This window comes from Ceratotherium simum, chromosome 17 (assembly GCF_057802395.1).
Source record: "Ceratotherium simum simum isolate JZ-2026a chromosome 17, ASM5780239v1, whole genome shotgun sequence".
NCBI classification, from domain to species: domain Eukaryota; kingdom Metazoa; phylum Chordata; class Mammalia; order Perissodactyla; family Rhinocerotidae; genus Ceratotherium; species Ceratotherium simum.
This window is the reverse complement of record NC_141916.1, coordinates 39,430,754-39,451,393: the sequence shown is the minus strand read 5'-3', so window position 1 is coordinate 39,451,393 and position 20,640 is coordinate 39,430,754. Positions and strand designations below refer to the sequence as shown.

The window sequence follows — 20,640 nt, the reverse complement described above, 5'->3', positions numbered from 1 at the left end:
ATAAGTTTTCAAGCAAAAATATAGTCTGCGACTTGTAATTACCCTTCTTTAAGGTTTAGGAATTCTTGAGTAATTAATGCCTTTGGATTCTTAATATCTGTTTTTGAATGCTTAAATTGAAACAAAGTAGAACAGCAGGACTCAGTAACATCTAGATTTTTTTACTTAATGATAGTTGGTGAAAACAAGTTAAATGTGTTTTCCTCATATGGTCTGAGACTAGGCTAGAGTAACCCACATTTATACCAGAGTTCTGCCTTTTTTCCTTCCCAAATGATTCAGCTAAACACCACAAATATTTAACATCAGGTAATAGAATGTCCTTTCCTAAAATAGCCGCAGCCCAAAAGGCTATTATGTGAGAATGAAGTCAGAGAATGAATAGGGAGCTCTGCACAAAGCACCTTGATCAATTTCTGAGGCGAGATGTATGATAAGTACAGACCAAGGTCACTTTTTCTGATCTCCCTCCCTCTGAGAAAGTGGCAGAACTGGGCCACTAGAGCCCAAGGGAAATGGCAGTTTGAGGCAATTATCTAAATAATTCAGACAAGAAGGCTTAGGCTTGTCAAAGTCACCTATACGAGCAGAAGGGCAATCTAAATATTTTGAATCGTTAGGAATTTGTTAAAGCATATCTAGGACACACTTCGCCCAATAGACAGGGTTTTTCTTTTTTAATTTATTTTTTCCCTCAAAGCCCCAGTAGATAGTTGTATGTCATAGCTGCACATCCTTCTAGTTGCTGTATGTGGGACGCGGCCTCAGCACGGCTGGAGAAGTGGTGCGTCGGTGCGCACCCGGGATCCGAACCCAGGCCACCAGCAGCGGAGCGCGCGCACTTAACTGCTAAGCCACGGGGCCGGCCCGACAGTGTCTTTCACCAGCATAAGAGGTACCAATAGTGTTCTTCTATTCTATTCACAGCATTTATAATTCTGTATTTCTAAAATAATTTTCTCACTAAGCAGGATGAGTTTTCATCCAGAAAAAAAAAAAGTCAGCATAGCTGATGTGGATACAAAACCAAGGGGGAATAGAAAAGGAAACAGAATTACCCATACACTTCTGGGAAATAAAAAGACTTCACAAGCTATAAAAAAACCCATTTTATTCACAGGGTACATTTCCAAATTTTCTCCAAGTAAGGGAGGTAGAGAAATTGAGACTTACTGAACCTTCTCACTACCAGCCATAATTATAATGAACACACCAAAGAAAAAGACATGTTTTTACAGCAAACCTCCTCCTATGACATTGCATTTAGATTCTGTGGAAAGAAACAACTCAGCAGAACCAACAGAGATAGAGATTTTTTCGTCACAACATAAAAAGTACCAATTAAAGTTTTTTCTTACCTGCTACATTGTATATGAAACACACACAAAAAAGAAGAAATGAACAGCATTGATTCTCCCCACACCTCCTGACTGGAGTTTGGATTTATTAGGAAGAAGTAATTTCATGTACACATCAAAGTGAATTCAATTTTATAGTCTAAGCTAAAATCTTTTCCAGAACTACTGCCTCCATGGACTGATAGGCAGACTATACTGTATGAGAAAGAATATTTAAATTTTTCTATTTTACGCTTACCTCCAGTCTCTACAATTTTGCTCTTGAAAAACAGCTTGCGGACATGTGGAATAATATATAATGTGCAATGATTGAGTTAAAGACATCAAAGAGAAACTTTCTTTTTCAAAGCTTTTCAGACCAACCATGCCGTATGGTAACTAGAGTTCTAGTAATGTTCCAGATTTTTCAAAAATTAGGCAAGCTTTTCAATGGAGCTATCCTTGTCTGTTCTCTCCCCTTCCCTCTAGAGTGTCTGACACTGATGTACCCCAGTGGCCATTCAATCATCACAAATTGGGAATCCTGTACATTATGAAAGGGATGTCTATAGTAACCTACCAAAGAGAAAGCTCAAAGGATTGGTGCTTAAGAATAAACGAGAAACAGAAACCAATTGTTTCCTTGCATCCATGAATGCTAGAATTCGCTAGAGAAATAAACATTTTAAATCTAGGTATCCTCCTGTAGCTATTACCTAAGCAGCTCCCTATGAGAAGGTTCTACTACTTCAACAAAGGATATTTACACACTGTTATCAGACATCTCCAAGGCCTATATACTATTGTGCATTTATACAAAATAGTCACATTCACTACATTTATAAGAGTTCTTGCTGATGATAAAGATACAACTTGGAACAAACATGGCTACATCTCTAAAGTGACAAGGACATAAAGGAAATACAAAAGGAAGTGGGACTCAAGCCAGAAAAAGTTAAGGCACCCTCTGCTACTTCCCACCAGGTCAGCCATCTTTCTCTTTTCAATGGGCATAAATAATGCAAGGGGTGTGCATGTGTCTGCATGTATGCATGTGTTTACACTAGAACATAGGGAAGAAGATGCTTCTAACTCTGCTTAAGTAATAATACATAAAAGCCTCGTCCTGAAGCAATTGTGAGAGCAGAAGACTAAAGCTCTCTCTCACTATGCATAGCATAGGAAGAGCATGTTTCAAAGGGTCAAGTTCAAGGTGACACTTCCTACTATTGTTGTCTCATCATGACAGATCATCTAAATAATAATCTAATTTTGGAAGTATGTGTCACAGTGGAGATAAAAGAGGGATATGAAAATAGGAGTGTTTGCATAGCCAGGCTCAGACACCAAGGAAAGTACAAATTACAGAAGGGGAGGAAGGAGAGAAGCTTTTAGTCTGTGAGGGTTCAAGTAGGTAAGCAGGTGCCACTCTCTGTTTTCTCCCCTAAGTGTCTCACAGTCTGGCTCTCACACTGCTTCCTCTAGCGTCTTTTCATTGTTAGCCATAATGACTGCGTGACAATATATTTCCTTTAAAATGTTTTGAAAAGGTTGTGTTCTTGGGACTGCCTCTATGCTCTCTGCTTGGCTGCATACAAAGATCTCTCCCAATGGTCCTTCACAATTAAAACCCAATTTTATCTTTCTCTTTTTCGTTTTGATTAAACCTTTTTTTATTACAATTCTCCATTTCTTCTTACTGTGTAGAGAAATACAGACACATCTGGCTCCTAATTTTCTCTGCCCTGGATAAAATCACATTTCTTAGATGTTTATTGGTATTGTGTGAAACATATGCTTTTAAAATGACAAATATCTGGATGAAATCTAATTACATAGAAGCAGCAAGAGACATGATCAATATATTTGGGCATTATTCTATAAAACTCCCAGACAGCTTTGCATCACTGTTTATATCTCACAGCTTCAACAGCAAAGCAAAATCTGAAAGGATTGTGGCACAGTGTAGAGACCAATAAGAACACAGAGGAGGTAGGTAAATGAGTGACCATAAGCAAAATATATTCCTCTTTTGTAGTACTTCGAAAAAATTATAGTTATGGGCTTCGGCTATCACACAAATGCTCATAGGTATTATAAGTCAATTTATAATGTTATTTACTCCTTATTTGTTAGGGATAGAAGAAATCAGAAATGCTGACACCAGAAAAAAGAAAATCAGAAGAAGGAAATAGAAGCATATGTTTTTTCCTTATTGCAACGATGAGCAGAGGTTGTGTGATGTCTGAATGAGCTTTCCATTTATGCACTTGTTTCAATCCCTCACCCCTAGGATGTATGTAAAAAAATTCAAAAGTCAAGACTAGGCTGAGGGTCAAGTCGCTAGTATTCTTTTTCTTATGATAGGAAGAAAAAGGGCTACAGCAATTGTAGATTCATATACAGTCATGTGTCGCTTAACAATGGGGATACGTTCTGAGAAATGCATCGTTAGGCGACTTCGTTGTTGTGCGAACATCACAGAGAATACTTACACAAACCTAGATGGTATAGGCTACTCCACACCAGGCTATATGGCGCTAATCTTATGGGAACACCGTCATATATGCAGTCCGTCATTGACCAAAAACGTCGTTGTGCCGCCCATGACTCTGTCTCCTTCCGCTTGTTCAACCTAAATACTGTGGCCTCATATTTAGGAGTTTATAAACACACACTCTAAGCTTCAGGATTCCTTTGGGTTAGTCTCCAGAGCTTTCAAAGAGGCTATATACGAAGTGGTAGAATATTTGATATCCCTCTAGCTTCGAGGACTCAGAAAATCCATCTGAATGGAAAAAAAGCTTCACTTTTTATAGGGACATAATTAGATCAGGGTGACCAGAACTCTGACACAGGACACACAAATTTAGAGAGCATAAGTTTAAGCCAACAAACAAACAAACAAACCTGTTTCAGGCAGTATAAAATTTTAAGGTACTCAGCAAATTTCCACACCAGCTCTCTAGGCACAAGGCTACTAGCTCAACCCTAGAACCAGGCCAGCTTCTGCGGTAGTGGACAGAGACAGACAGTGCTGGAAAGTCAAGGGCAAGGGCAGAGACTTCTACCCTTTGTATGCTGAGAGCTTGGGAGTAAGGTTATCTCCTCTTTTCCACTTGCCTCATCCTCTCCCTAGCACACAGCAGATTAAAGTTGCCCAAATTGCTACTCCTATTTAGTTATAATTACTGCTGACTTTGTCAGAGCCTTGAGCTAAGTTGCTCGTCCTGGGAGCTGCTTACTCATCCTTGAGGGACGCCTACCAAAAGTCATAAAATCTGAGAGCCGACCTCTGCACTGGGAAGATGAAATATAAAGCACAGTATTGCGCTCAGTCCTTATTCCTCTACATACTTGTCCTCAAGTTCCCACCAAAGTCCTTATAGCTTTGATTTTTAGAACACCACAAACAGAGCAGATACTGCCTGGTTCTGGTGAGAAAGTTTTTAGACAACACTGTGGACTGTGACATTTTTTCCCATTAAGTCCCTCGTAACAAGGATTTGTCAGTTAAAATTTCACAAGTTCAATATTTTTCAATACAAAATTAAAACTATAGATGGCTGAATTTCCAAACAAAGAAATAAGAGGTTGTATATAATAAAATTATGAAACTACCACAGTTGCTGACAAGAAGAAATATTATCAGTATCCTTTCCATTTGGAATCATCTATAACACTCCTGGAAAGCTTTTGACTAATGGAAGAATATTTTTGGCAAATAATTTCTTCAGTTATTTTTCATGCAGGTTTTTAACCCATGTTGTCCACTGCTTCAGGTATAATTTATATTTAACCTAAACAAAGTTTTTAGCCAAGAGAAGGGTATGAGACATCACAAAGCCAAATACAGAGTGTTGTCCGAACATCTATCATTTTGGATCATTTACTTCTTACCTTTGTTAAAATAGCTAAAAGTGAACTAAACAGAAATAAAATCCAGGGAGTATGCCTTAACTTCTTGTGTTAATTGCAGTTTAGATGCACAATGTTGTATAAACTGTTAGTCAAATACTCTATATAAATTGTATGTATCCAGTGTCCTCTTGCTTATAAAAATCGTTCACGTAAAAAAATTACTTTTTTTTCTCATGGAATGACTTAGTCCTTTTTTACCCATCTTAATTTTACTGAAGTGTAATTAAAATTAAACAGAGGTATTCATGATCTCTGGCATCAATGCAATTCTCAAATTGGAGCTAATAAAAATAAAAAGTCGCATCAGGTACTCATTTTCAGTCTCTTCACCCACTCTTTTGCCCCCATAAAGCAATCTAATTTTTGTTACTAAAAAGCAATTTAAAAATTAGACTGATGTTAGAGGGTAATGCCCTCTCTTGATGCTTTGAAAGTGATGGAATATTTTCTTATTCAATGTGCCTGCCGTAACCTGAATATCTTCTGAGCCGAATCTTAAGGGTCAGTAATATTAAAATATAAGTGACCAAATTTGGTAAAGTATGAGGCCTAACTCTAAAGTCTTTTCAGATAAACAAAATAAAATAAAGTGAGTTTAGAATTCAACTTCTTTCTAGTAACAGAGTAGTCCAGAGTACTCTGCAGGATAATTTTAGAGAGATCTTAATTTAGGAACACATACATTTCAATAAGAATAAAGATGCATAACTTTATGTGACATACACACACCACCCCCCCAGGTTTAGATACATCTGTCTAACCGCAGACAAGGGGACATGTATGGCATACCTATGAGCTGTTGCTGTAAAATAATGTCAAACTACAACCTACTCTAAGAAAACATTTTCATTAAATTGTAGTCATACATTGAACGATGTGAGCATGTTAAGTGTATCCTTAAATGAAGACAATGTGGAACAATCAAAATTTCCTTTTGGTCTAGTCCAGAGTCTCTCAACTTTGGTACTATTGACATTTTAGACTGGGTAATTCCTTGTTGTGCAGGGGCTGATCCGTGCACCATGGGATGTTTAGCAGGATCCCTTACCTCTACTCAGTAGATGCCAGTAGCACCCTCCAAATCACGATAATCAAAAATGTCTCCAGACATCGCCAAATATCACCAGAATCGCCCTAGATGAGAAGCACTGGTCTAATCAAATATTATTAGTTGGAGCCATTTCTGTTTTGTCTTTCAGAAGCCACAAATTTATAGACTAAACATTGTACACATCTATTGCATAAACCTATCCCAGAAATCATAACAAGATGTAAAGTTTCCAGATAGCATTTTCAATAGAACCATGATACAGGGGTTTTATGCAGCGCATTAATTACATTTTAACGATTAAAGCACTAATTTGAGTGGTACGTATTTTAATAACATTTGTTTGTGTTTTTTGTTAGCCCTTTCACATTTCTGATGAACTGTATAGGTAAAAATGTATTCCTTTTTAAGGTAATTGTTAAATAATAAAATAGCTCAAGAGAGGAAATATATTCAGGGTTGCACATACAGTGAATATTGAACATAACTCACTCATAGTACATTCTCATTGCATTTTTGCTGCTAAATAGGATCAAAATAGCAAATCAGTTCTGTACAGAATTGACACTCTCAAATTCTTAACTTTCAAAGTATCAATATAATCTGTCATGTCAATCAGTCACATTTTAACTGCTGATTTCTATAATAACCTCAATATTCAATTTCATTTAGAAATTGTGCTTTATTTCATCTCTGAACATTAAATTATGACCATTACGCCAATTTGCAAATAAATAATGCACTAACATCTGCAGTCTTTTTGCACTAAAATAATAATAACAACGCAAACAGGCTTACATGACACAGACCTAAAAATTGGATTTATACCCTAAATTCTGAGAAGGAGGGAAAGTGGCTCGTGTTACCCAGACTATGAACAACACAGTCTAAATTCAACAATGCTTCACATTGTCCAAGTAGACGTGACAAAAGGGGAAGAAGCAATTCTTATTTAACATTTTAAAAATGGAGGGAGACCAGAGTTAACATAGACTTGGTTCAACAAATCACAATAATCAGCTGTAGTGTTTTATATCCTTATTACTCAGTAAGAGATTTTTTAAATCTACCCCATCAACCATTCACTGCCCCTAAATAGGGCAAAAATAAATAATAATTTTTTTAAAAGCTGTGGTTCTAATGTCAGTCTTAGTAAGACTTGTTTTCCAATTAAGCCATTCTGTGTTGATAATCACTAATACTTTTGCCCTGGCATTTCCTTATCCTACTTTGATTAGTTCCTCATCTTCAATAACTAGAGTTCCATCTTATTTTGAACTGCATGTTCTAGATTTGAACCATGTACATGTGCTTTACCAAGATCTTTTAATCAGCATGTTACTAGTTGCAAATCCACAATGTGCTAAAAATATTTCATAGGACGTTTCATTTCTTATTTGTTCTCCAAGCCAACAATTAAAGTAGAGTTTCCCTTGTTTTTTTTTTTTTCTTCCCAAGTGGCCCGCGCAAATCCATGAAACAACTTGACCATTTCCTTTTGGAGTCACGTAGAAAACCTAACAAAAATACCCTGGCTCAGTTCTTTCTTTTCCATTGTCCCTAGGAAGTGGGCTGGAGTGAGGGATCCTCACACGGGTCTAGCTGCATTCTCAGTGCACCGATTTTATGAAGATACCAGAGTTGGAGAAATTCCTCCGGCATGGCATGGAAGCCAGAAAAGGGCAAGACGTTGTCGTAGTAGTGGTGGCTGATGGGCTGCTCATGCATATTTACAGAGAAGGGCCAGAAGCCATAGAGGGCCACCTCTTCACAGAGGCCCAGTGCTGCGCTCACCAGAAAGAGTCCTGTGGACAAGCGCTTGGCATGGATTCCCCTACTTTTCCAGAACTTCCCAATGCTACGCAGAAAGTTGGGGTTCGCAAAGAGCACTGTTTGATTGGCACCGACATCTGACAGTGTATAATAAACCCGGAGGGATGGCTCTGTTCCTGTCTTCATAGAAAAGGCAGGCATGTAGATGTAACTGTGGTTATAGATTTTCATGTTGTCCACAAATGTCTTTCTGGACCACAGCAAGTTCTGAAACCTATTAAAGAGAAAAAGAGGCTCAATTAAACCTGGAGAAAAGAAATTCATCAAAACTCACTCTACTGTTCTTCTGAGGGCCCTGATAGTTCACATTATCTCAACAAAAAACATGAAAAACACCTAAATTGAAAATCCTCTCTGAACTTACCAATTATCTCTCATCAAGTAGCCTGGCTTTCCCCTACCCCAATATCTTAAACTCAGGTTAAGATTCCTTAATGGGATTCCCTCTGAACTAAAGTTCTTTGGACACTTTGTTCTCTTGCAGAATTTATTTGCCTGGAATGTAAAAATGGTTTAATACTTATGAATTCACAAAGGTTGTTGGTTATTGGATAGGATTTTTTTCTTTTTTTGAGGAAGACTAGCCCTGAGCTAATATCTGCTGCCAATCTTCCTCTTTTTTGCTGAGGAAGATTGGCCCTGGGCTAACATCCATGCCAATCGTCCTCTACTTTATATGGGACACCGCCACAGCATGGCTTGATAAGTGGTGCATCGTTCCGCGCCCGGGATCCGAACCTGCGAACCCCGGGCTGCTGAAGCAGAGCTCGGGAACTTAACCACTATGCAACCGGGCTGGTCCCTCTGGAGAGGATTTTGATAAAAGCTACTTCTGTGGTCTGACATAAGCACAGGACTGATTTCCTCAACTGCAAATCAAGGAACCATTCAAATTCTATGATTCCATAAGTATTCAAAATAATCAATGCTATATTATAATATTGAAATGCTTCCCATTGAAACTCTATGATTCTATAAGTATTCAGAATAATCAATGCTATATTATAATTATAATATTACATGGAAAAAGAAAGACTTGTTACTACTATAAAATGATGCTGAGAGTTGCCCATACTGCTTGCTCCAAAGAACTCTACTTTCCTGATTTCTTTCAGTTTGAATTACAAAAAGAGAGGCTCTCTGGTTCAAATGTATTCAACTAAAATTTATGGTATACATCCTGTGTGTCAGGCATTGGGGAATTAAAAATTTAATGACCCAACTTTTTATCTCAAGAAATTGAAGTCTAGCTGTGGAAACAAAAATATAAATGAGTACAATATAATATGCTTTATATTTGTATAAAGTACTATGGAATACAGATGAAAAAAGTAATTAATTCTGCCTTGGCAGAGGGAGTGGGATCCAAGAAAGCTAGAGAGAGGGGATGACATTTAAATACACTTCCTTAGGGGAACAGTAGGAAGAAGAGCAACTAATGTGGAAGGGACACTGGTCATAGGTGAGGGTGCACAGTGTACTGAAGCAATGACGAGGATTCAGTGTCCCTGGAACGTGCGAGGCGGGAATGGTGGGGGCAGTGGTTGAAGATGAAGCGTGTTGTGAGAAAGCTTGTGCGTCTCTAATTTGTTTGGACTTCACTCTGTGCTGATGGGGAACCTCCACGGCAGTACTTACAGCACTTACTATTTGGATTACAAAATCATTTGTTTCGTCGTCAGTCTGTGTCAAAAAAGGGAACTCTGGTAGTTTAGAAAATGATCTAGGGAAGTTAAGAGTTGGTTGATTTAGCTCAAGTGAAAAAAGAGAAAAATCTAGCGCCTTGCAACTTTTGTCTTCTCTCACCCGTGGGGAGTCGCCCATCTCAGGATACATGCAGGTGAAGCAGCAGCATCTAAAAATGGAACCGAGCCACAACTAGCAGAGGGAAGTCTGGCCTGACATGTTGGTAGGGTTCATCATAAATACGTAAAACTAACATTCTGAAGAAACAAATCCACAGGATTTTATGTAGCAATCAGTGTTATTAACTCTGCCCGCCAAGAAAGGTGTGTTTCTCAAGCCCAAAGGAAGGCAAAGCTCAAGTTTTCTTCATGTCCTTGATCTAGCAGCCTGCCTTAGCAATTTTCCCTGGGCTCTGACAAACAGAGAAGTGATAACAGGGTTTTCAGGTAGAATCACTCTACCCTAGGAGAAGCCATGGAAGCATATTTCACCATATTCTGAAGCTGGGCCAGCCTCTCCAACACAAATTCCTGCCTCCCAACTTCAATAAGATTGGCTTAGTAATTCTTTTATTCTCTCCATTGCCCACCCATATCTTCTGCTCTCTTCCTAAAACACTAATGCTTTCCCAATAATGTAGACACACCCTGCAGATAACCTTCTACTTTGTTTGAACCATGGTTCTCAAACTTTAGTTAGAATAACCTGATATCACAGGTTCCTGTGTGCTGATGAGAGTGATCCAGGAGCTGAATTTTTATCTGACACTCCCTGGTGATTCTGATGCAGATGTCCAGGGAATGTACTTATTTAGACAATCAAAGCCATCAATGTAAGCTATCTAGCTCTTTGCATCTACCCCTCAAAATTTCTTTCTTTATATCTTCTAATTTTATCCTTGTTGCAATCCTAAGAGGAAGAAGTGCCCCCTCTTCCCCTCTGTGTCTTGGAACAAGCTGTTTCACACTTTCTAAAGAACTCATGTTCTGAAGTGGATCTATCCTCTTTAAAACATTCAATCTCTCCATCTCCACTGAATTATTCCCTTCTGTCTTCTAAACATGGTTAGAACTTAATAAGAGAAAATTCATCATATACTATTCCTAGAGCTACATTCCAGTTCTCTTATTTCACCATCAATATTCTGAAGTCTAATTAGTATTCTTCTCTTGCTTCCCTTTCCTGTTTCCATTCCCTTCTTATTGCTGCGCAGAATGGCTCCCATTCCACAGGGCTGCGCCGGCTGATGGAACGTATCCTTATTTTTGTAGCGGACTACACAATAATGAGAATTACAGACAACTCCAATAAAATCAGGGCAAATGATTTTGTGTTCCCTGTCTTAAAGCTGACTGATTATTCTTGAAGCAGGCAGTCTTCTTTTCTTGAGTTTTAACTTTGAAAAGGAACACACATCTTGAATTTACTATAGTCTTAATCTTATTGACACTGTTAAAGAACCAGCCTATATATTACATTTTATTATTTTTACCTACCCTGTTTTTTAATAAATGACATTACTTAAGAACTCAATTCAATTCAATAATTATTGATGGCATACCTAATTTATCTCATGTTATCCTGATCAAGAGTTCAATAGGGGTAGTTTTGAATTTTACTAAATTATTACAAAATTCAACTAAAATTATAAAAGAGTGGTGGCTCCAGCTTCTCTCTCCAGCTTCATACTCAGCTACTTTCTATGCCCTCATCCTATGCTCCAGCCATTCCTGTGTGCACCTGTCCACATCTTTTTTCATATATAGTTTCCTTTTTGCTCATCCATTCATTGCTCTGGTGAAGTTCTGCCTATATATCAAGACTCAACTTAAGCTTTTCCTTCTAAAGCTTATTCTTTTTTTCCAGCGTAAGCTTTCAAACAAGTCTTCTTGGAACTCCTCAACATGAACTGATCATACCCTCCAAGACTGTGTACTCCTTGAAGACAAGGGACAAGTCTTTTAATTTTTATAACCTAGCTCAGAATAGTTGTACACTGTATGAATATAAAACTATTAAATAACAATTGAAAAAGAAGAAAAATGAAATCAGATGAGCCAACGAATTATTAAAAATAGAAATGATTAATATATTATGAATATAGACATGAAATAGAAAAAATATATCAATAGAAAGAGCAGAAAGCCAGCCGATTTTACAAATGAATCCTAAATATAACAATACAGAGAAAACTGATGAAATTTTAAAAATTAAATAATAAATAATATCAAGATAACTAGTTAACAACTTGGAAATTTGAGGGGGAATAGATTCATACTTTACAAGAAAATTACAAAATAACTTGAAGATAAGTAAGATGAATATTTACAGTCTACATTACAAGAAAAACTAAAGAAAACAAGTGTGTGAACTTATTTACAAAATATCTTTCTACGAAGGAAAATATTGACAAAATTATGTCAAGCTGTAAAATTTCACTAGCATAAAAAAATAAGATAACTAAAATAAAAAGGGAATGACAAAAATATTTTCAGCAAATATGACAAATAGAAGATTAATAATGATAACATTATAGAGTCTAAATATATTGACATGAAATTGGAGAAAAACACAGACAATTAATCTAAAATAAATTGCAATTAATAAAAAATGCAAAATGCTCAGTTTCAGGATGCTAGTCAAGATGCAAAGTGAACAGAATCAGGAAAGGTAGGAGTCCAGCTTTTCTCTCCTAGAGCAAATCTCTAGAAATGAGAGAAAAGATGTATTTAAAAATCTACATCCATCCTCAAAAAAGAAAAAAAGGCCTACTCTCAGTGAATCCCCAAATCTGAGCTACCTCTGAAAAACAGAGAGCTTACAGCAGGAAACCAGAGCATAAACTGACTTGCTGAGCATTGTTCTAACAGGTAGCAGTGCCCTATGCCCAAAGGCAGGAGACACTGGAGAAGGTGCGTGTCTTGGAACAATTAACAAGGTTATTGTTTAAGATTATGGGGCAGCAGGGACATCCAGGTGGGTTGAACCCTAAAGTCCTGCACTGGTCAATTATCACTGTGTGTAGTGGGTAGAGGGTGTCAGTCTCTCTGGAGGAAGAGTGGCTGTGTGTCCAGAGCTGGTCAGCCCAGGGAAAACTGGGCACTCTTTTCAACTCGTACAATATTGGCAACCTGGCTTATAGTTCCCGACTAGAATATTGCCACTGACTGGCCCAAGATAAAAGACATACAGATAATGACATTTGGGAATCACCTAAGAGAAAGCCACCTTGCCACCTTCTCAACCAAGAGTGAAGCCCACCTGTGACAGGTCCACCCTCTGCACAGAGCTTCCAGTTGCCAAACAGGAACAGATAACCAAGATCAGAAGACAACGAAGGGAAGCCTCCAAGACGAGAATCAGAGAAGAAAATGGAAGAACAAAAAAGAACTCAGAGGAAATCAAGATCATTCAAGGGGCAGAAGAAAACTCTTAAAAATCTATAATTAGCCTGTTTAGAAATATTAATAATTATTGCATCCATGAAGTAAGACTAGGGTGTTATAAAAAGAAAAGAAACATTTAGGTAATAAGAAAGAGCTATTGGCAATAAAACAAGATAACAGACAGATTCTGGTAAAGGACTGCTCCAGGAAAACAGCTACACAGCAGGCCTAGAAAGCCATCAATCAGATTCTAGTGAGAGAAAAAGATAATTCCTGAAAACATGTCTCAACAACAACAAAAAAGTGTCTCTGATAGACTAACATGTTGGCTGTAATGGGAGAAGATTTGCAGCTCTAGTGGGAGTCTGGAGATGAATTAGTGACTGCTGCATGGAAAGCCTTTATTCACTCTGGGGAAAAATTAAAAGTTGAACAGGATATTAAATACTTGTAATAGGCTTTTTGTCTCAGATGTGAACAGTACTTATGTAGACACTAAGGCAAGCACTGACATTGATTTGGTTGTGATATATCTGCATTGAGAGGTCAGGAAAGTGTAAGTGTGTATTGGAGGGGGTGCTGTGAGGAGCACGTTAAGAGGGATAAGTCTTTAGTTTTCTATAAGAAATAAATAGATAAATGGAAAATTTAATAATTGTAATTAAGCATGCTGCTTTAAAATGTAACGAGAAAAATCAGCTAGAGAAGTTGAAAGTCTTGGAACATTACTTGGGGGAGTGTGAGATAGGAGACTACTGCTTTCCATTTTACGCTTTGTCATACTATTTGATTTTGAAAACTATGTACACATTATTTTGGCAAAATGGAAATTAAATTTTTTAAATCATAAAAAGATAAAGCAATGTATATTGATCAAATGAACAATACCACCAAAAAAATATAATAGTTGAGAAACATTATGCACCTAACAGGATAGTTTTAAAATACATATAGCAGGGCCGGCCCCGTGGCTTAGTGGTTAAGTGCGTGCGCTCCACTGCTGGCGGCCCGGGTTCGGATCCCGGGCGCGCACCGACGCACCGCTTCTCCGGCCACGCTGAGGCCGTGTCCCACATACAGTAACTAGAAGGATGTGCAGCTAAGACATACAACTATCTACTGGGGCTTTGGGGGGAAAATAAATAAATAAATAAAATCTTTAAAAAATAAATAAATAAATAAATAAAATATATATAGCAAAAAGTGATTAAAATTCAAATAGATAGGTATTCACAAATCCATATAGTGAGAGTCTTTAATTTAAAAATATCTATTATTTTTAAACACAAATAGAAAATTTCTAAAAATGACCACACATTATGTTACAAAAGAAAATACATAATATGGTATATATAAAATATATTAAAACAACTAATATCATGTAGGTAATATCATCTGATCAAAAATGTAATAAAATGAGAAACAACATAAAAAATACACACTGAACTTGAAAAAATTTTTTAAAACATATTTTAAGTGTGTTGGTAAGGGTAAATCTCTCAGTATTTGCAGACGATAAAATTACCTATCTAGAATATACAAGAGAACCAAATGAAAAACTATTTATTGGAACCAATAAAGACTTAGATAAGATCAACTTTTAAAAATCCATAATAAACTAGGACTAGAGGAGAACTTCTCCAACTTCATAAAGAGTATCCACAAAAACCTACACCTAACGTCATACTTTATGGTGAGAAACTTGAAGCTTTCCCACTAAGACCTGGAACAAGTCAAGGACGTCTCAAAGTCAAGAATCTCACCACCGCTTTTCAACATTATACTGGAAGTCATTGCTAATACAATTAGATAAGAAAATAAAATAAATGGTATCAGATTGGGAAGAAATAAATAAAACTGTCTTTGCAGATGCCACAATGTAGAAAATTTGAAAGAATTGATAGAAATACTCCTGGAACTAATAAGCAATTATAGCAAGGTTGCAGGATATGAGGCTAACATACAAAAGTCAACTGCTTTCCTATATACCAGCAATAAACAAGTGGAATTTGAAATAAAAAACACAATACAATTTACATTACACACACAAAAATGAAATATTTAGGCATAATTCTAACAAAATTTGTACAAGATCTATATGAGGAAAAGTATAAAACTCTGATGAATGAAATCAAGGAACTAAATAAATGAAGACATACTGAATGTTCATGGATACAAAGACTCCCTATTGTCAAGATGTCACTTCTTCTCCACCTGATCTACAGATTCAATGCAACTCCAATCAAAATCCCAGCAAGCTATTTTGTGGATATCAACAAATTGATTTTAAAATTTATATTGAGAGGGAAAAGACTCAGAATAGCCAATACAATATTGAAGGAGAAGAACAAAGTTAGAGGACTGACAATACCCGACTTCAAGACTTACTGTAAAGCTACAGTAAACAAGAGAGTATGGAATTGGCAAAATAACAGACTAATAGATCAGTGGAACAGAATAGAGAGCCCAGAAATAGATCCATATAAATACAGTGGGTCTTTGACAAAGAAAGGAGCAAAGGCAATACAACGGAGCAAAGATAGTCATTTCAACAAATCTGCTAGAGCAAGTGGACATCCACATGCAAAAAATTGAATCTAGACACAGACCTTACACCTTTTACAAAAATTAACTCAAAATGGATCATAGATCTAAATGTAAAATGCAAAACTATAAAACTTCTAGAAGATAACAGGAGAAAACCTAGATGACCTTGGGTATGGCAATGACTTTTCAGATACACCACCAAAAGCTCGATCCATGAAAGAAATAATTAATAAGCTGGACTTCATTAAAATTAAAAACTTTTGCTCTGTGAAAGACAATGTCAAGAGAATGAGAAGACAAGCCACAGCCTAGGAGAAAACACATGCAAAAGACACAACTGATAAAGAACTGTTATCCAAAATAATCAAAGAACTCTTAAAACTTAACAACAAGAAAATAAACAACTTGATTAAAAATGGGCCAAAAACTTTAACAGACACCTTACCAGATGGCAAATAAACATATAAAAGATGCTCCATATCATATGTCATCAGAGAAATGTAAATTAATACAACAATGAGATACACTGCACACCTACAGAATGGCCAAAATCCAAAATACTGACAACACTGAATGCCTGTGAGGATGTGGAGCAACAAAAACTCTCATTCATTGCTGGTGGGATTGCAAAATGGTACTGCCACTTTGGAAACAGTTTGGTTTCTCACAAAATTAAATGTACTTTTACCATAAGATCCAGCAATCCTGCTCCTTAGGGTTTATCCAAAGGTGTTGAAAACTTATGTCCACAAAAAACTTGCACACATCTGTTTATAGCAGCTTTATTCATAATTGCCAAAACTTGGAAGCAACCAAGATGTCCTTCAGTAGGTGAATGGATAAACAAACTGTATTATATCCATACAATGGAATATGATTCAGAACTAAAAAGAAACGAGCTATCAAGCCATAAAAAGACAGGAAGGATGCTTACGCGCATATTGCTAAGTAAAAGAAGCCAATTTGAAAAGGCTACATACTGTATGATTCCAAGTATATGACATTCTGGAAAAGGCAAAACTATGGAGACAGTAAAAAGATCAGTGGTTGCCAGGGTTGGCAGGGGAGAGAAGGATGAATAGGTGGAGCACAGAGGATTTTTAGCAGTGAAAATACTCTGTATGATACTAAATAATGATGGATACATGTCATTATACATTTGTCGAAACCCACGGAATGCACAAGACCAAGAGAGAACTGTAATGTAAAGTATGGACTTTGGGTGATTATAACATGTCAATGTAAGTTCATCAATTGTAACAAATGTACCACTCTGGGGTGTTGCGGATGTGGATAATGGGAGAGGCTATGCATGTGTGGGGGTAGGGGGTGTGTGGGAAATCTTTGCACTTTCTTCTCAATTGTGCTGCAAATCTAAAACCGCTCTTAAATAATAGTCTTAAAAAACCCCATAGCTTCCCTACACAACAGCAATCACATATTAGAAAAATATAATAAAACAAAGATTTCATTTGTAATAGCAACAATGCCCCTAAACACCTTGAAATAAACCTAAAAATAAATATGTAACATTTTTATAAAGACAATAATGAGCACTGAAAGATGTCCCCCCAAATAAATTTATAGGTTCAATGCAATCTCAACCAAAATTCCAATATTATTTTAAAATAGAATTTGGTATGATGATTCTAAAATTCACATAAAAGGTAAATCAGTATACAGACTCAAGGCAATTTTAAATAAAAGAATAATAGAGAGAGAGCATAACTCACCAAATATCAAAACTCATTATAAAGCTATAGTAGTAAAAATACAACAGAACTCATGCAAGAACAGACAATATAGAGTCTAGAAACAGAACTAGGCATATTTGGGGATTTCCTATATGATAAAAGTGACATTTCAAACCAATTCATAAAGACTCAACTATTCCATAAATTATAGTGAGACCTGGCTAGCCAAATAATAGAAACTAAGATGAATTCCTACCTCACATTGTTCAGAAAATTAAGTTCCAGAAGGAATAAAGATATATTATAAAAGTATAAGAAAATATTTTTAAGACCTTAGGATACAAAAAGCCTTGTTCAATAAGGCACTAAAAGCAAAATCCGTAAAGGAAAACATTGATAACCATGACTGCTTCAAAATTAAAGATTTCTATAAGACAAAAGTTATATAACTAAAGAGGCAAGCCATAAGAGTGATCTTTAGCTGGGAAGCAACGGTGCGGTACACGGATTGAGACAGAGAGAAAATGTTTACAATACATATAACAAAGGATTGTATCTGGAATGCAAACAATAAAAATCAGTAATATGCAAATAACACAATAGAAAAATAGACAATGATACTGAACTGTCAAGTCTGAGATGAGGACATTCAAAGGGCCAATGTACATATTAAAATCTGCACAACCTCACTAGCATTAAAATTGTAAATTTATATCAATTTTAAAAATTATACCAATTAAATAACAGTTTTCCACATATCCAATTGGTAAAAATTAAGGAACATGATAACAAGCACTATAAAGAGTGTGAAAACGAGTACTTCTATGCTTCAAATGGGAGTATGGATTGTTAGACAGTTCAGAAGGTGACTGGGCATTTTCAATACGCCCCACACCTACTGACCGAGCCCTTCCACTTCTCAGCTGGCGCCTTTGATTTTTGCAGAACAACCTCCTTCACTTCTCTTAGGTCGTGGCCCAAATGGAAGTACCTCAAAGGAGCCTTTCCTGACCACTCCATCTCTCACATTTGTTGCATTTCTTCATAAAATCTATCACTACATGACATTTTATTATATATGTATGTCTTTGTTTATAGTTTGTATCTTCATGAACGTCGATGAGGAGGACCTTGTTTTGTTTGCTGCTAAATCCACAGCACCAAGAAGGGTGCCTAGCACATGGCACTAAGTAAATATTCATGAATGTTTGCTGAAGTATGGAGAAAACTAGAAACAACCTAAGTGTCCATCACTAAGAGAACGGCAAAACAAACAGTGCTATACCCGTACTATGGATACAAGGCAATTTTTTTTTTTTTTTGCCGAGGAAGCTTTCCCCTGAGCTAACATCTATTGCAAATCTTCCTCTATTTTGTATGTGGGTCGCTGCCACAGCATGGGCTCTGACGAGCGGTGTACGTCCGTGCCTGAGATCTGAACCCAGGCCACTGAAGCGGAGCATGCTGAACTTAACCACTAGGCCACCGGGGCTGGCCCACAAGGCAGTTCTTTTAATGACAGCTCTATTTATGTTGAAATGGAAATATTTCCAAGACAAAACATTATGTGAAAAACAAAAAAGTTGCAGAATTACTACTGCAATTTGTATAGTGGATTATCATTCAGGATAAAGATATATATTTTCTATAGTTACATGTATGTATGTAAATTTCCCATATGCATGGGAAAATGTTGGAAAGATACATGTTAAGCTGAAAATAAAGGTTACCTCTGGGGAGAGCAGTGCTATGGGGGTGCAGGTAGAGGTAGAGGCTCAAAGAGAACTTGAGCCTCCTCTCGAATGCTTTCATTCTTTAGAAGGTGAATCATTTGTGTGTTACTTGTGCTATTAAATATTTCCTTTTGAAAGATAAGTCACCTTAATAATCACATAAATGCAAAGTAAAACAATTATGAGTTTCTAGTTTACTCTTTTCAACACAACAATAAATTAGGACTATGGTGTAATTTTACTCTTTTTAAATTTTTAATATTATTATAATGTTGTCTGTACTGTATAAAACATATTTACAAAAAAAATCACAAATGTTCAACTTAATTAACCTCTTAATCATATTTCATTTTAGAAGTTCACCTCTTTTATATAGAATATTTGCTCTAATTTTTTTCTCTAAAATAACTTCCATTTAAACACTTTCCTTGTTATCTACTCCCTGTTCAAGTGTTTCAGCAATTTTCCACTGGGTTAACTCATTTCCTCATATTATTTACTTGCTTTTCTAATATTTTGGACTGTTTGTCATGTTCCCGGTTGCTCACTGACATTTTTCTGTCTCTGTGTGCAGCTGTTTGTTTACCCAGCTGTTGTTTCCTTTTCCTCTGCCAATGAACATTAATTTTGTGTTGATTTACAATACTTTCCTCCTCTGTACCTTCTTATTCTATGAGGGTGTCTCTCCCACAGGAAAATATTTTATCAGATTGCAAACAACACATCATACCAAACTATTCCATTTATACATAGTGCATATTAAAATATTCCTAAGAATGCAAACTTTTAAAATATTTGCAGAGTGGGGGTTCCAAATCTAGACTGAGGATGTTGGTAAGAGCAGAGAAATTTAGGACAGGCCTTTCAGAGGTGGATATATCTGAACTGAATTTTGAAGAATGAGTAGATGTTAGCTATGTAAACAGAGTTGAGGAGAAAGAGCATTCTTGGCTGAGAGAAGCGTGGGCAAGGGCGTGGAGGTGAGAGAGGGAGATGTTCAGGGAAATGCAAACAATTTAATATGGTAAGGCTTTAGAGCCTTGGGAGTAGCTCAAGATGAGACTAGTTTGGGCACAGGGCAGAATGAAAGAAAGACCAATTGCCAATCAAGGTTGAGATTTTACCCATACGGAAAAATGAAGACTAATTAGCACGCACTAGTCCGTGGGGGAAATGATGAGGGTCTTACCCCAGGGCCTGTAGGGGAGGAAGGAGAAGCTGCCTTGGTGACTGGGAGGAGCAGGACTGATCTTCAGCTGGGAAGCAATGGTGAGACACATGGAGAAGTGTCCCTTCTGATTTAGTGTCAATTCTGTGCCAGTTGTTAAATACGTATCCCTCCTAGGTGCGAGGGTGGTTTCAGTGTGGGAAGCTGGGTGGCTTGGACTTCTGCTGGCTCCTTTCATCATGATATGTAACACAATAGGAGAAGATGGTTTGAAGGGTAAGATTATT

General features: G+C 36.8%; 1 protein-coding gene across 1 annotated transcript in view; it reads right to left on the bottom strand.

Annotated features, from left to right (window-relative positions):
- Positions 1-1,110: 1,110 nt before the first annotated feature.
- ST8SIA1 (ST8 alpha-N-acetyl-neuraminide alpha-2,8-sialyltransferase 1) overlaps positions 1,111-20,640 on the bottom strand; it is a 156,020-nt gene continuing 136,490 nt past the window's right edge. Inside the window, exon 5 of the mRNA XM_004435446.3 lies at positions 1,111-8,353. Coding sequence (XP_004435503.1) covers positions 7,867-8,353 — 487 coding nt within the window. The 3' untranslated portion in view covers positions 1,111-7,866. The remainder of the gene's footprint in view (positions 8,354-20,640) is intronic.